The 16,867-nt window shown below is 38.2% G+C and overlaps 2 protein-coding genes across 2 annotated transcripts in view; both read left to right on the forward strand.

Moving 5' to 3' along the window:
* Window positions 1–2,143: 2,143 nt before the first annotated feature.
* On the forward strand, window positions 2,144–9,533 carry LOC307013518 (cell adhesion molecule CEACAM6-like; the record flags this gene model as incomplete). Its single annotated transcript, XM_079640919.1, has 5 exons — window positions 2,144–2,228; window positions 3,061–3,369; window positions 6,082–6,363; window positions 7,046–7,312; window positions 9,433–9,533. 5 exons carry the CDS (start codon window positions 2,144–2,146, stop codon window positions 9,531–9,533), a joined length of 1,044 nt encoding a protein of 347 aa, XP_079497045.1.
* A 2,373-nt stretch (window positions 9,534–11,906) lies between these two features.
* Window positions 11,907–16,867, forward strand: part of ceacam1 (CEA cell adhesion molecule 1) — an 8,983-nt gene continuing 4,022 nt past the window's right edge. The window contains 6 exon segments of the mRNA XM_079640920.1: window positions 11,907–13,116; window positions 13,312–13,602; window positions 14,804–15,085; window positions 15,542–15,805; window positions 16,405–16,614; window positions 16,617–16,679. Of these exon segments, the coding sequence (XP_079497046.1) occupies window positions 13,071–13,116; window positions 13,312–13,602; window positions 14,804–15,085; window positions 15,542–15,805; window positions 16,405–16,614; window positions 16,617–16,679 (1,156 nt within the window). The 5' untranslated portion in view covers window positions 11,907–13,070.

The raw sequence follows: 16,867 nt of genomic DNA on the forward strand, positions 1-16,867 counted from the left end.
TTAGTGTACCTTTCATGAGTAGAGGTTGAATCTATACAGAGCAGAAAGCCCTGGATAACACCAACCATATTGTATAAAAAGTATGCGCTATGATAAATAATCAATCATTCAAACACATGATTTTGTATAGCACTTTTTATACTGCTTCCCAAATATATTTTTTGCCGAAAATAGCAACGGTCATGTTATTCTCAGCAGCGGTGTGTTATCGAGTATTAACTACCTCTAACATTTCCAAACTGACCAATCAGAATGGAGTGTTCGACTAAGCCAGTGGTTCTCAAACTTTTTCTGTCAGGCCCCCCTTTGGAGAAAAAAAAAAGTCGGGCCCCCCCAAAACGAATAATCAGGCTCAGTGGCGGCGCCAGAGATTTATTTTGGGGGTGCTGTGGGGTAGCTTGACGTTTCATAGAGGGTGCTCAAACATTTAGGGTTTCCCATTAATGTACCGGTCGCTACGGTGGAATTTTCTACTGCAACAATCCCCACGCAAATACACAACGTACCCGCGACTGTTACAATGAAGGCTCGATATTCAGCTCACGGCATATAGGTGTAAGCAGGGATAAAGTGCTATTTTTATAGGTGATGTGTGGACGTCACATAGGGGGGTCCGGGGGCAAGCTTCCCCGGGAAGATTTATTTTTAAATATTGAAGTTAAAAGCATCAATCTGGTGCACTTTGAGAGCGAAAGGAAGAGATCTATGGATACATCTCTCAACACCCATATGAAACAGAAATGTAAACAGATTTACTTTTTCTTGATGGATATTTTACAAATCACCCTTTTAAACTTTATTCTTGTTTTACTGTCATATAGTATTTCATACCTGTTTTTCATTTATTCTCTTATTCTTTTATAACTATAATGATCATATAAACGTGTGCCTCGGAAATAATTATTTACATTAATGGTGACCAAAACATTTGAGACCCACTGAGATAACACTGAGAGAGTCCTTTAGCTCTCAGTCTGACAGGAGAGGACTCTCCTCCACTTTGTTGTTGAAAAAACTCCTTATATCCGTTAGCGTAGCTCGCTAGCACCAGAAGCTAACAACAACGATCTCCAGTACCGGTGCGCTCTCTCTCTCTCTCACGCGCACACAAAATGGCTCGTTCCACACACACACACAGAGCCGAGCTTTAATGAAACAGAGACCCAGACGTAATAGTACTGTACTGCATCATATTATTTTCGAATCAATAATTTTTCAAATTATGATTTTTTTTTTAATCTTTTTTTTTTTTTTTTTATAACCATTTTTCCTCCTGGTCTCTCGCGCCCCCCCTGGCATGCCTCTGCGCCCACCAGGGGGGGCGCGCCCCCCACTTTGAGAACCACTGGACTAAGCCATGAAAAAAGCTTTCATGACAACCGTAAAAATAATTCAAATGACTTCAAACAAAAAAAGTGTAGATTATACAAATATGAAATACAACTTTGTAACTTAAATACAGTAATATAAGTGGTTTATTAAATAACAACACAATAATATTGACTAGCCAAAGTCCTGGCTGAATCTGTAGAATATAAGTTTAGGATGAAAACACTTCAGCGTAAAGGCCTTTTTTAAAAGTGATTTAATCTTCACATGGGGGATTTGCTCTGGTGTCTGGAGGGTAACATAATATAAAGACCTTGTAAACGTTCTCAAATCCCATCGTGAATACACAAATGTTTTCCTCTTCTAAGGTGGAGTGATTATACTGTCCGTATGACATGAGATATACTGCAAAAAACTGATTGAATTCCATGTTACTTTTGTATGGCCATGCTTACAAGGTGTAACAGGATCGTCTCTGATACTGGATTTGTGTTGTTATAAACGTATGTTCGGCTCATCTAGTTATTCTTCTCAAAGTGGAAACTGACCTAATGTTTTCCACATCATCCTACAACCCCCACCCCGAAATCCTCGCTCACATACCATGTGTCACAATTTGTCATATTGCTCGTTGGCCATTTACAGAACTTCACCCAAGATGTAAACAAAAAAGTGCATTCACCTTTTGTTTGTTTGACAAGAGTGAATGCCAATTAACAAGAAACACCTGCAGATAAGAAGAGGGGTTGCTTCTGCAGGTATTTATGAGTAGGGGGCTTGACGCTTGTTCTCTTAGTATAATAGAGGAGGAATAATGAGGATGTCCTCAGAACATCAACAGAAAATGGAGAAGAGAGGTGAAGGAACCCTGGCGATTATAATGCTGGCTTTAATACAAGGTAGGGTATTTTATAGAAGAGTATACTTTATTATTCTAAATGTCGCTTCATTTGTTCCCATCAAGCCACTTAGACCTTCTTTTTTACAGACATTTCTAATGTGTTATCATTTCATATATTAGTTTTACTGACAGTTTTGATCACTTTAGATGATGTGTTATGGTTGTGTGACTTGCGGTGAATCAAAATACAATTATTTCCACACATTTAACAAAGAAAATAGGCCATGCAGTAGTCAAATGAATCAAAACAAAAGACGCAAAACTCAAATAAAATGATTAACTTAGATTGTCTCTCTCTATATAATATTATTTATCAGTAATAACAGTTTCTATGGTGTCTTCCACAAATACCTCATATGTGTCTTAAAGGGCTGGCAAGTATAGTCTTTTAGAGTCCCTTGACGACACTAAATAATCAGAAATGTAAGTGTGTGTCATTTATATTGAAGTTATTAACGAACACTGTTCTCTAAAACATCTGTTGTCTTGTGTCGTGAAGAACAAAGCATCTATCATCTGGTACAATCATTTGTTTTCTATGCTTTAATTTCCACTGTCTTTTTCCTGTTGAGGCATTGCCTGCTGTTTGCTTTCCAATGGAAGGCTCTGGTGCCAACATAAACACAAACTAAATGAAGTCTTCAATGAGCTAATTTTAATAATAATAATAATAATCAATTTTATTTATAAGCACACTTTTCATTTGAGTAAACAAAACTGCTACAGAGTAAAATGGTCGCTGCCGTCTGACATCAAGGATATGGAATAAATACTCAAACATCTTGCCATATCAATGAGCTATTTAAAAACACTTCACTTCTCTTCTCCAGGTGTTCTGTCCACTGGGGCTGTGGAGGTGCGGCCCTCCATGAACCCTGCAGTGGTCGGGGCCTCCGTGACGCTGTCTCTGTTTCCGTCCAAGGCTCTGAACAGTGGCAGCTGGGCCGTGGGGGGGTCCCTCATCCTCACCTGGACCGGGGCCCAGCAGGCCGTCTTCCCCAACCACACGGGCCGGGCCACGGTGGACGTCCAGACCGGAGCGCTCACCCTGACATCCGTCACCGTGGCCGACTCGGGACTCTATGTTGTGCAGAGCGCGAACCCCCAGCTGCAGGCCAGTGCTTCCCTCTCTGTTTATGGTGAGGACAAACACATGGTGGATGTTGGGGAAATATTTGTTCTAGGCCCATAACTTTGACCCAGTTCATCAGTTTGTCCTGCCCTCACTGAGCTCAGGCACCTGTAACCTTGAGCTGCTGTGTTCCCAGTGTTTAGTCTTCCTATTCCTGCCTGTTGGCGTCAGCTGATAGAGGTGCTATAGTGATTCAAGATTCAAGGCTGTTATGGTCATTCGTACATAGCTACAGTGTAGTTATTATGTCGATGAAAATCTTAGGTCCCAGGCTCCTCCAACAGTGCAACACAATAAAACAGATAAAATGGTGCAAGTAATACAATAAAATAGAATAGAAGTAGTGCCATAAGAGTCTATAAACAAGATAAGAGTCTATATCTATATTTATCTTGTGATGCACAATGTTGATTCTTCTCTCAGAACCAGCTAAATACATGGGTCTTGGGTAGAGATCTTCAGAATTGGTTTGGCAGCAGCTGTGTTACCTCGTGGCTCAGCACATGTCTTGTGAATTCTCCGGCCGAAGCTCCAAATAAACCATCAGTGTTTGCCATCAAAGTTCCTGCTCTCCCTGTGTCTCTATGAGTCTCCATTGCTTCAGAAGTGTCCATCACAGTGGATACACAGTGACTGACTCAATACTTCATCCATTAGAAACTCTTCCACTAGCCTCTTCTAGAAATTGCATCAGAAACCAGCCCATATTAAACTGCCCACATGTCATTAAACTCTTGGTAGCTTAACCAGACACATAGGGGGGAGACGAAAAAGTGCTGATGAATTGTTTACACTACAAGAACAGGTTCCTATTGTAATGAGAAATGAGAACCTCTTCAATATTCTGAAAATCCTTAAGAATTCACGTTTCAATGTCGTAATATTTGGACTGACAACAAGCAAACTGCTCGCTACTCGCTTTAGGAGTAACGTGTTTTGGTTTCGCTGACCTTTACTCTCCCACCACATCGTCCTGTGGACAGTTTATTTCTGTTTCCGTCAACACTCACCTTTACCTTCTGTGTACTTGTTCCTTCAGTTCCTTTTATTCCTGCTGGGTAAATATCTCCAAACATGTCTCTGCATCCCCATGCTAAACCTAATCTATAACAATCTGTATCACTATGGGTTTTTGTATAAGCACATTGAACTCGCCTGATAAGGGCCACTTAAATATGGATTCCAGACAATATTACAGTAAATGTTGTGAAAAGCTATCAAACCACTATCTGTAAAAAATATCTTCATTAATCTTGAATGTATTTTCTTATTTTATAGATCAGTAATAACCCTAAAAGACTATAATTGAATTTGCCAAACTGTGATAAAACATTTGGCACTTGCCTTTATAAGTGTACGGCAGACACAAATAATGTTCATCTAATTTAAGACAAAAAGGATTTAACACATCTCTATATACTGTATACTGTAGTTTAGTTCAGACATAGTCACCTTTAACAATCTCTAAGGCTTCAAAACATATGTATAGATGGTCCAGCTGTTCAATCGGACGGATGCATTTAGATGGTGAAGAGACGGTATTAGAGTACGCTAAAGGGTCTTTGAGCATGTTTCTCTTCAGTGATTGCAACCTGATGTTAAATGTTGGGTTTTCTTATATCCTGTCTTAATATCTGTCCTTGTTTGATGTTACAAATGGAGCTGCTGTGATGCAAGTAACATTTCAGACTTGATCTGACAATAAATTATCATATCGTATACATTAACGACACACACCTTGTGTAGTCAAAGATGGAAGTTGTTCGTCACGTTTTTCTCACAACTTCTACAATATGTCACTATGCGTTTATCCTAAGCAACCTAACCTACATATACTTAATCCTTTAGACATGTCCAAGACGTTAAGTATCTCGCCCAAGAATACTTCGACACTTGTTGACTGGGGATCAAGCTGTTGACCCTCTAACTGTTAGCTTTTTCCTCTCATTAAACATTAACATCCACAGACCAGATGGGAGACATGAATCTCTGGGTTAGCCTTTGATTTGGGAGGGCGGGCCCAAGGTATAAATAATGGGTGGCAATGACACATCAGTTTATTGATCTTTGTGATTACGGTAATTACAAGCATATCACTCTTTACGTAATATATGTGTTAGGGTGAGTGAAGCAGGCGGGACCCAAATGCAGAATAAACTGGCAAAAAGACCTTTATTTCAAGGTCTTAAGGAACAAAACAGAACACTACCTCGTGAACAGAGTCAACGACAAACAATGAAACAACAATGACAGACAGAAAAACCAGAACTTAAATACACACAAGACTAATCACACAAACAAGACAGGTGAGGAGGGAGGAGAAAACATAGGGGCACCAGGTGAACACAATCGGGTAATCAGGTAGGAGGGAAAACAGAGAGACAGCAACAGGCAAGATAGGGGGTGAACACTGTTCAAAATAAAACATGAAACTAAAGACAGATAAAGACAAGACAAAACACAACACAGACAGATCGTGACAATATGTGCGTCTTGAATTTGACTAATCTGAAAACAACATAGTTAAAGACATATATTCACATGTATTGCCATTGCCAATAAATATGTTGAGCATATTTCTGCTTCCCCCTTGTCACGGGGTCTGAACCTCCATTTCTTTTGTGGATGCTATTCTTCAATTGCTTCTTACTATAAAGCCTCTTAGTGTTAAGTGTGTTGAAATATCTTGACCCTTGTCTCCTCCACCTGTCTTACACAGAGCTCATCTCCAATGTGACACTGAAAGCCAATCCGACCGACCTGATAGAGTTCAAAAGTTCGGCCGTCGTTACCTGCTCCGTCTCCTCTGGATCCTCTCTCTCTTTCCTCTGGCTGAACAGCAGCTCTGAGGTTACAGGAAGTGACAGAGTTCAGATCACTGATGGAGGATCCACTTTAACTATAGTTAATGTGACGCGCTACGACCAGGGACCATTCAGGTGCCGTGCGATCAATCCTCTCAGTAAGGGCACCAGTGCTCCAGTAAACTTCACCATCAACTGTGAGTAAGACAGTGATATTTCAGCCATCGGCACTATAGCTCGTACATTCAGTGGTTAGGGATGTATGCAGATCCTTCAAATCAAATATACAGATCCTTAAAATCAAGTAAAAGTACTTACTATATTAAAATACTCTAATACAAGTAAAAGTCCTGCATTGAAAATGTTGCTTACATTTTGTTTGCACATATTACTTTAAGCATTTCATTTTAATACTGAATTTAAAATACAAAATGAAATAAAATTACTTACATTTGTTTGAGATGCCAAATCATTATCCTTTAAAATAGCTGTTATTTTTTTATATTGAGTAAATGAAATGCTGTTTCCCTCGCACATTCCTCTGTTTAATTTTGCACATTTCTGTTCAATGCTACCTCTCCAAAAACAGCACTTAATACTCTGATTTCCTGCACACATTGATTGAGTGATTTGTCATATTCTTATTGTTTTTAGTATATTTATATTTCAAGTATGTATCACCTTTATGAATTTATTTATAGTTTTAAAAAAGAAAAAAATCCTATATATACTTCTTAGCTTACTAGTACAATCCCTGTTATTTTATGTACTGTATGCACCATTAAATACCAAATCAGATCCCTTATATGTATAAACCTACTTGGCAAACAACTTGATTCTGATTATTGACTGTGTTTTTTCCTTCTGTCTCTTTCTCAGATGGTCCGGATAACATGGCGCTGACAGTCAATGGACAGAACACGACTTCCTTTTCCGTGGGATCCAATCTGACCCTGCTCTGTTCAGCCCAGTCCGGCCCTGAGGCCCGGCTGCAGTGGGCGTTCAGAGGAGAGACTCTGAACACCACGGGTTCTCTGTTGGAGCTGCTCAGTGTCAGCGAGAAGCAAAGCGGGTCGTACTCCTGTCTGGCCTCGAACCATCGCACCAACGTGAACAGAAATATCACCACAAACATCATGATAGCAAGTGAGTCTCTTAGTAGAGAGCCGTCAACCTCCATATTCAGAGATGGCAAAAGTACACACATCCTTTACTCAAGTAGAAGTACAGATACCCATGTTTAAAATCGCGTTGGTCAAAGTAGAAGGACTGACTAAACTTCTTTACTCAAGTAAAATTAAAGAAGTGTAGGAGCCAATTAACACTGTGGGTATAAAGGTAGGAACCTTAGTTTGTGGTTACAGGCACGTCGGAAGGCCAAACTGTTTTTCACCACACACGGAGAACGCACACGGAGAACACACACACATACACTGACACACACACACACACACACACACACACACGGAGAACACACACAAACATTTGCTTAAGGTATTGTGTGAACCGTAATATCGTGTATGGTGAATGAGAAAATTAGACAAGTTAAATGGACACCAGGGAACAGGAAATAAATGGACTGTGTTTAAGTGTAAACTTTGTATCAAACTTGTATTCACCTAGCAAACTTTGTGTGTGTCAATTACGCCAACATAGCGGATCCTCAGAGGCTTAAAGTGTTGGCTTAGCCTCTACAAGAAGTATGGGCTTCAAAATGTGCGTAAGTAAAAAGTACCCATAACTAGCAGCTGTTTTAAAGAGTACCTGACCTCCCTTTATATTAATGGAACAATAATGTCATTGTTAGCTAATGAATGTTTCCATGCTGAACAACGGCAACATGACAACGTTTTCATTGGTCCCTCTTCTTTAGAGAAGACCAGGAAATGATGGATACACGGATCGTGTTCAAATCAATAGGCACGCAATGACTCTAAATAATAATGATCACGCCACCAAACACACATTCAAACTAAAGGAACCAGCCTGTTTGGAAAATGTGAGAAGTAGAAAGTACAGGTATTTGAGTTCAACATGCAAGAAATAGAAAGTACAGGTATTTGAGTTCAACATGCAAGAAATAGAAAGTACAGGTATTTGAGTTCAACATGTAAGAAGTAGAAAGTACAGGTATTTGAGTTCAACATGTAAGAAGTAGAAAGTACAGGTATTTGGGTTCAACATGTAAGAAGTAGAAAGTACAGGTATTTGGGTTCAACATGTAAGAAGTAGAAAGTACAGGTATTTGTGTTCAACATGTAAGAAGTAGAAAGTACAGGTATTTTGGTTCAACTTGTAAGAAGTAGAAAGTACAGGTATTTTGGTTCAAAATGTAAGAAGTAGAAAGTACAGGTATTTTGGTTCAACATGTAAGAAGTAGAAAGTACAGGTATTTGGGTTCAATTTGTAAGAAGTAGAAAGTACAGGTATTTGGGTTCAACATGTAAGAAGTAGAAAGTACAGGTATTTGGGTTCAACATGTAAGAAGTAGAAAGTACAGGTATTTGGGTTCAACATGTAAGAAGTAGAAAGTACAGGTATTTGGGTTCAACATGTAAGAAGTAGAAAGTACAGGTATTTGTGTTCAACATGTAAGAAGTAGAAAGTACAGGTATTTTGGTTCAACTTGTAAGAAGTAGAAAGTACAGGTATTTTGGTTCAAAATGTAAGAAGTAGAAAGTACAGGTATTTTGGTTCAACATGTAAGAAGTAGAAAGTACAGGTATTTGGGTTCAACATGTAAGAAGTAGAAAGTACAGGTATTTGGGTTCAACTTGTAAGAAGTAGAAAGTACAGGTATTTGGGTTCAACATGTAAGAAGTAGAAAGTACAGGTATTTTGGTTCAAAATGTAAGAAGTAGAAAGTACAGGTATTTTGGTTCAAAATGTAAGAAGTAGAAAGTACAGGTATTTTGGTTCAACATGTAAGAAGTAGAAAGTACAGGTATTTGGGTTCAACATGTAAGAAGTAGAAAGTACAGGTATTTGGGTTCAACTTGTAAGAAGTAGAAAGTACAGGTATTTGGGTTCAACATGTAAGAAGTAGAAAGTACAGGTATTTGGGTTCAACTTGTAAGAAGTAGAAAGTACAGGTATTTGGGTTCAACATGTAAGAAGTAGAAAGTAAAAAGTCGTCAGAAAAACAAGTAGTAGAGTAAAGTACTGATACCAGAAAAATGTACTTAAGTACAGAAACAAAGTATTTGTACTCCACCACCTCTGTCCAAATTTCTCTAGCTGTCCTTGACTTAGTTTTTTCTCCACAGAGTCTCCTTTGTCAGGATCTGAACAACGAGGAGTCGATGTGGGTCTCCTGTCGCTGCTGCTGTGGGTCGGGGTCCTGTCCTCATTGCCCGGCAAGTTGTAGAATACAATTGTGTTAATAAGTCACTCTTTTTCCATTCATAGTCTTCGAAATATTCCAATATATAGATGATATGTCCACTCAATTCTGCATGGCTTCCATAAATGTTTTCTCTCAGAAAATACAAAAAAGGTTTGTTATTCCTTTAAAATGGGGAAATGTCTACATAAATTAATATCAAGTCAACTCTACATGATACAATGATTTTAAGAGACAGATTAAAGGTCAAATATGCTTCCTTTTGTGAAGTCAGTGATAAAACTTCAATTTGGGATTCTTTATATTATTAAGGAGTAATCACTATGATATTCTATGTAATCAATTAAATGTAGGTGTATGACAAAAAACACAAAAACGTTCAAGTTGTAATATTTAATCAGCTTGTTTTCTCCAAAATCTCCCAAAAATGTATTTACGATCTTTGGGGATTAAACCCTTTCAACAAAATTTCCAAACAGGCCTTGCTTTTCTTGTCGGCTTATAAACAACAAATTGCCAAAACGTTTGTGAGGGAAAAACTGTGTGAAGAATAACTCTGACAATCAGCCATGCTTATATGAAACTAAACTGCATACACTGATTTAATCTGACCTGACTAATAGTTTGAATAACTATCTTCAGTCTAATATTTAATATTCTATCTGTCACATACGTAAATAATACCTTTCTTTATATCTTGTTATTGTTCATTTGTAAATTCAACATGTATATTTTCTACTTTCTTGTTTATTTATTGTCTTTTCATTTTTATTGTACAATGCCATGTCTTTTTTAAGCTGCTGCAACACAAACATTTCACAAATTGGGATCAATAAACTTCTATCTTATCTTCTTATCTCTTTTACAGATGTCGGTGGCTCCTTCAGTCGATGAATGACTGATGCAGTGAAATAAATCAGATCCAGTGAACCGTAAAACCATAACACAATTTAAACGAATTATATGTGTCTTTAATTCTTTTTTGTTTTCACCAAAGAAATTATGAATGCAATATTATTGTTATAATCAAATTTGATCAAGATTAGTTAGATCAAAGTATTGTATCTTTGACCTATTTGTGTGTCATGTGTACTAATCAAACAAGGAAATCTGTCCGATAAGGAGTACAGAAAACACTTTGAACAACCTCATACCTCAAATAAACAATGACACACAGGTTGAGTAACTACTACCCAGCCAAAGTAAATATTCCATTGTACCCATAATAAAAAAATGCCATTGCACGGACGCTTTAAGTGTTATTTTATTAAGACTTTGTTTGTCGTGTCTAGCGCTCATGATTTCCACTTGAATTGCTGTAACTATTAAAGAAAGATTGAGTATTTAATAATCAAACCGAGAGAAAAGCCCTTCACGTTGCATTGGCTGATTTGTATACAGATTTAAAAGGGACATATTATGAACAACTCACTTCTACATTCTGAAGTACCAAACTTCAAACTGTGAAATAAGAATATCCAGTCAGTTTTTTTGTCAGGATTCAACAAGCCATTAAAGGCCCAGATACACCGGCCAGTCACCTGAGAAGTCGCCGACGCCGACACCGACTGTTGCGTCGGCGGACTCTCCTGCGTATTTGCCGACTTCGCGCACTGGAACACACCGCAAATCCGAGCCGAGCACGTATGAACTGCGCATGCGTGAGTGGCAATAACTCGCCTTACCAGCAGGCGGCGGTAGTGTGTATTCATCATTCAAAAGAGGCAACAACCGGAACAACCGGAAGACAGAGAAGAAGAACAGACTCCGTTATATAAACAAACAACAAATAGCGTTTTTCTTTCCATTTTCACTCTCGTCCATTGAAAACATGAACGAACAGGAGCTCTATAAACCGATGAGGTGAAATAGCCGTCAGTGTGTGTTCCATCTTCCATTTTAAATCATTTGTTTACCTCCCTCACTTCCGTTAACGCTTCTCATGCACTGATTCGCTAGCTGAACAGCCAATCAGTGTTATCCCTTTGTCCGACTTCCGGTTGTGTTCTCGACGCCGATCGGCAAGAAAAGGCGTCAGGTCGGCAGAAAAGACCCGACGGTGCGGCGCACACCACTCCGAATAGGGCTTGCCCACGCTCATGTTCGGCCCGACTCCCATTTCCTGCCGATTTCGGGCCGGTGTATCTGGGCCTTAAGACTAAGCTCCCCTTGAGGCTTATTAATATAAACCATCCCATCTGAGTATCTCCGCAATTTCTTTGAAAGCCCATCAGAGCAGACTGGGCTTTCTTTCAGCCAGACATAAAGTGACAGGCATGAAAATATGAGATCCAGACAGAGGGTAAATACAGGTACACTCGAACAGACAGTCAGAGAAACATAAAGGTATTTGAGTAGAAACATGTATACGTTTATTTTCAGGTACACACAAGTATGAAACCTTAATATCAGCATATTGTGTCCACTTTAAACAATGAGGAAACTAAAAAGAAACATCACAATCACTGACAGTCATTAGGGAAAACCAAAAGACTATTGAAAAGTCACATTGGTTTTATTCCTTAGAGGTACTTGGCATATTCAGAAGCTTTGATTCCAGTTTCATATGAAATAAAAGTATTTCCTCTGAGAAGAAATAGTATTCCTAATATTCCTCATGTGGATCTGCAGGTACATTAACCCTTTTACCCTCCATTGAATCCTGTCAATATTGTTATACATGATGCAGCTTGTTATCCAGAAACTGTAACAGCGAACATTGCCAATTTGTCCTGATGGAGAGTTACTAATGATATATATTCAAAAGGATTTCCAATAGATGCTTAAATATGTGTACAATCTCAAATAACATATCACCACCTTTTTAAACTAATTGCCTAAGTCAGCATGAACAGATTTCCCTCTGGTGCTCGGCTAGCATTTTAAACTGTTTGTGGCTGCCCCTATCCCCATGGTCTGTCACAGCAGTTGGAATAAAATAAGTGAACTGTTTTGCCTAAGTCACTAGCTCCAAAAGTAATTAGGCCTAAGTCAGGTTTAAAATTGTAAGTAACAATGGCATGTTGCTAAATTGGCAAAGTAACATTATCCTCTTATTTTACATAATTGAAAGACAGTGTTATTTATAAGTCAATAGTCATATAAAGTCATAACCTTTTGTGTATCATATATTCTATATTTGGTTCACTTTTTTCAGTTCTTGCCGTTGGTTATCCAGTTTGTTCCACCTGTACTGAGGAAGCGTTTGTTGTGTTAGCCCACAGTATACTTTGTATTAGAGAACCACAACTCCACTGAGCAGGTCCTTGCTCTTGCTCTTATCTGGTTTGTTTAAAGTTGCAGAACAAGTGAGGTTTACAGTAAATTTCCACACCTTGTTAGGGTTGGTACTGGGACCAGGGGAAAACAAGGTGTGGTCATGACTGGGTGGTGGCTCAGTGATGGTAGGGGTGAGCATTTATGTGAATTGAAAGCTTGAGCAAAGTAGAGCAAATATTTGCTGATAAAAAGGTGACTGATCACCCGATTAGAATTACAGCCAGAGTCAAGTCCATTCAGTTAGCAAGGAAGGATCTAACAAAAAAGAAACTGGAGATTAACATGGATGTTCGGGTGGTGTTGCTGATCTTGGCCACGACGATAACAGGTAAGGCTGATTATTTAGAACTTGATTTCAATGTATATGTTTTATTCTATTAACCCATTGGTAGCGAGTCTCCAGATCCTAATGACATGCAAGTTTTAAACATGCTGCTTTGTGTTAACTTTGAATCTTATACTAGAAATATTGGTGCATGGATAATAATTACATTTAATTTAACTAAATGTTTTCTGTTTCTAGCTACGGGGAGCCAGAAGATATATGCCTCAAGGAACCCGTTAGCAGTGGGCAGCAGCGTCACACTTTTCAGCCAGGACATTGTCAAAACAGGAACGTGGATCTTTGACAATAATTTGATTGTCTTCATAGTTACGGGAAGTGGAATCATCGCCGACTCTTGGAAGGACAGGGTTACATTCAATTCAACCTCTTCATCATTGACTATAACATCAGTGAAGCTAGAAGACTCTGGAGAGTACACATTAACGGCAATCAATACCTTTACTGCTAAGTTAACACTGTCAGTCCAAGGTAAGGACCCCTTTTTTGTGTTTACTCCTCCCTAATATACTTTCTCACACTCTACGTATCATAAATAAAGCTTAATCTTTAAAAAAATACATAATCAACCTTTCCTGTATTGTATTGAAAGACCTAATAACATCGTTTTTAAACAGCAATCAATCAGCATGGAGTATTTGTATATTTCAATGTCTACTTCAATGTTTGCCAAGTTTTTATTTGCAAATACAAGTGCAGTACGTGATCTGTAGCCATTACGGTCACCTTGCATTTGACTACAGCGAGCAGAATGAGTCAGCTTTGCTCGTGTCCTTTATTTTAGATCTTCAAATTAAATAAGTAGGGCATTTTGATTTACATTTTGTTGTCTGAAACAAGACTACAAGTGTTCAGCTATCCGAGGCTTTACTCAAACTAAATACTAATACCAGTGTCCCTATATTGTTATTATATTTTGCACTTAAAGCAATGTACATATGAGGCTGATTTAAAGATATTCAGGAATAAATCAAATTATTGGATGAATCTAACTTTGACCTGATGATGGAAATAGATACAAATATTTAGGGGCAAAAAGTGATTACACTATCTTCAGGTTTATATTACTGTACTTTATGTGCCGAATGTATTGGCAATCTGTCCACTATGATGAGATGTTTAGTTTGACCCAAAGTGGTGGGCATTCAGGCCAATATATGGTGCAGGGATGATGTTGTTTGTAGGCCGTCAGAAGTGAGCCTTGCACTAGTGTCCTCAACAAGGAGCCAATTGGATTTGTACATTGGATTATTGCAGAAACATTTATTTGGCTTTGGCATGAATCAGACTTCAGTTCATGTCATATGAGTCATGTTTCAACCTATGTTTTTTTTAAATCAGAATCAGAATTAGAGACAGGTTTATTACCAGGTAGGTTTACACGTACGAGGAATTTGACTTAATGTCATGGTGCATACATAACTATATTATAACATAAAAAATGATTAGAAATAACGAAAAAAAGAGAAATATAGCAGTATTTACATAGGAATATAATGGAATAAAAAGGAATAAAATATAGAATAACATTTGGCAGTAATAAAAAAAAGAAAACAGATATTGTACATCTTAATGTACTTCATTGAGGTGAGACACAACATCTCTTGTTTACTACAACCCCAAATTTCCATAAAACCTAACAAATAGCTTGTGTATTTCTTTTTTTCCACAGTGCCTATTTCCAATGTGTCTCTGACAGCAAGCAACACTGACCTGGTGGAGTTCAACAACACAGCAGTGCTCACATGCTCTGTGCTCAATGGCACGTCCCTGTCTTATGTTTGGTTGAAGGGCAGCTCGGAGGTGGCAGCGGGAGCGGGAGTACAGCTCAGCGATGGAGGCGCCACTCTCACCATGGTCGGGGTGACACGATATGAAGAGGGGTCGTACAGGTGCAATGTGTCCAATGGTGTGAGCGATGCTATCAGCCCCCCTGTTCACCTCAACATCAACTGTGAGTTTATATCTCAGTGGACATTTTTAAACGACAGCTAGACACATCTTTTTAGATTAGCTTTTTATTAGCAACCCCCCAATTGAAATGTTATTGTTATTTACCTACCTTTATATTCTTTTATTTATTTTATAGGTCTTACTCTTTTTATATATATTTGTTTCTGTTGTACCTATATGTTCACTTTGTTTCATGGGGTTTATATTTTATATTGTTGCATCGACTCAGTTGTCTTGTGACTTATCTGTCAGAGAGAAACCATTATTTATTTTATTTTATATTATTTTTATGATCATACATTTTACATAATTTGAGCTGCATGTGTTGTATGAAAAGTGCTATATAAATAGAGTTTTATTATTATTATTATTATTATTATATATGTAATAATAGCTTAGAAGCGTCAATCACTCAACGTCAACCGGTTAAACAATTTTCCTTTTCTTGCTTCATCAGATGGTCCCAGTAACACAACAATGACAATCACGCCCATGAGGTCCGCCTACATAACGGGATCTAACATCACACTGTCTTGCTCTGCGGAGTCTAAGCCCCCAGCGGGTGTCCAGTGGATGTTTAATGGGGTGAAACTAAATCACTTTGGCCCAGAGCTTCAACTGGAGATGGTTGCAGAAAACAAGTCGGGAAATTACAAATGCATACTTCACAACACAGTCACGTCCAGGTTCACGAGCAAAAGTGGAATGATCAGGATTTTGAGTAGGTTTTGGAATTGTTTTTCAAGTGTTTGAACCAGATGAAAGGATTGTTGCTGTTAGTTTAACAAAGGGTAGACAGCCTAGGCTGTGTTCAAAGATAACAAACTCCACCCAACTGCACCTCTAACGCTCAATAATTAAAAGTCTATTTGCCTTGCATAAATACAAATGTAAAAACAAACAATGGAAGTCATACAGGGTTATTTGCAAGACTTGAATGTGACTTCTTTGAATTCTGCAGTCTCCGTGATGTTGGCACAAAGCCGGCTGAGACTTATATTTACACTTAAGTTATTGTATGTAATAAGCAATGAGATATACAATGGTAATTAGGGAGTTTTAGAGATACTAGTGGCAGATTTTCTTAACGAGCCATAGCTTTCTTCCCCGTTTCCAGTATTTATGCTGAGCTAAGATAAACTACTGTTAGACAGATATGACAGTGGTGTCAATCTTTTTCATTTTCAGTAAAACAAAAGTAAATACAATAGGCATAAACAAAACTATGTCAGGCTATTATTTTAAATATTCTAGAAATATATGCCAGATTCATTAGATCAATGTTAATTTGTATTACTAATTTTCCTTCTCTTTCTATAGCACCGATAGTAGCCGTTGTGGTGAATCCAACAGGTGGACCACCAATACTTCATGAGCAGTACATGCTGCATTGTGAAGTGACTGGATATGTTGGAAACATTCAGTGGTCGAGGAATGGTCAACCAATCACTGCTGATAATACAACAGTCATTGATATGACCAACAGGACACTCCTTCTCAAGCCAGTCCAACTTTCAGATAATGGAGATTATCGTGTGAGGCTTCTAGTCCTGTGAGCAACATGACCAGCCACCCTTACACAGTCGAAGTAAACTGTAAGTATTTTAAAGGTCACCTATTGTGCAAATTCACTTTTATGTATTTTATACATCAACATGTGTCCCCTCTGTGTAAAGAGATTCTGAAAGTTTCAGGAAAAAAGGTTTGCTCACTTTTTGTCCTGATCCATTTATATAAAAACCTGTCTGAAATGAGCTGATCAGGTTTTGGCCACTTTATGATG

The sequence above is a fragment of the Notothenia rossii genome (genome assembly GCF_949606895.1).
Source record: "Notothenia rossii genome assembly, chromosome: 7".
Lineage (NCBI taxonomy): Eukaryota > Metazoa > Chordata > Actinopteri > Perciformes > Nototheniidae > Notothenia > Notothenia rossii.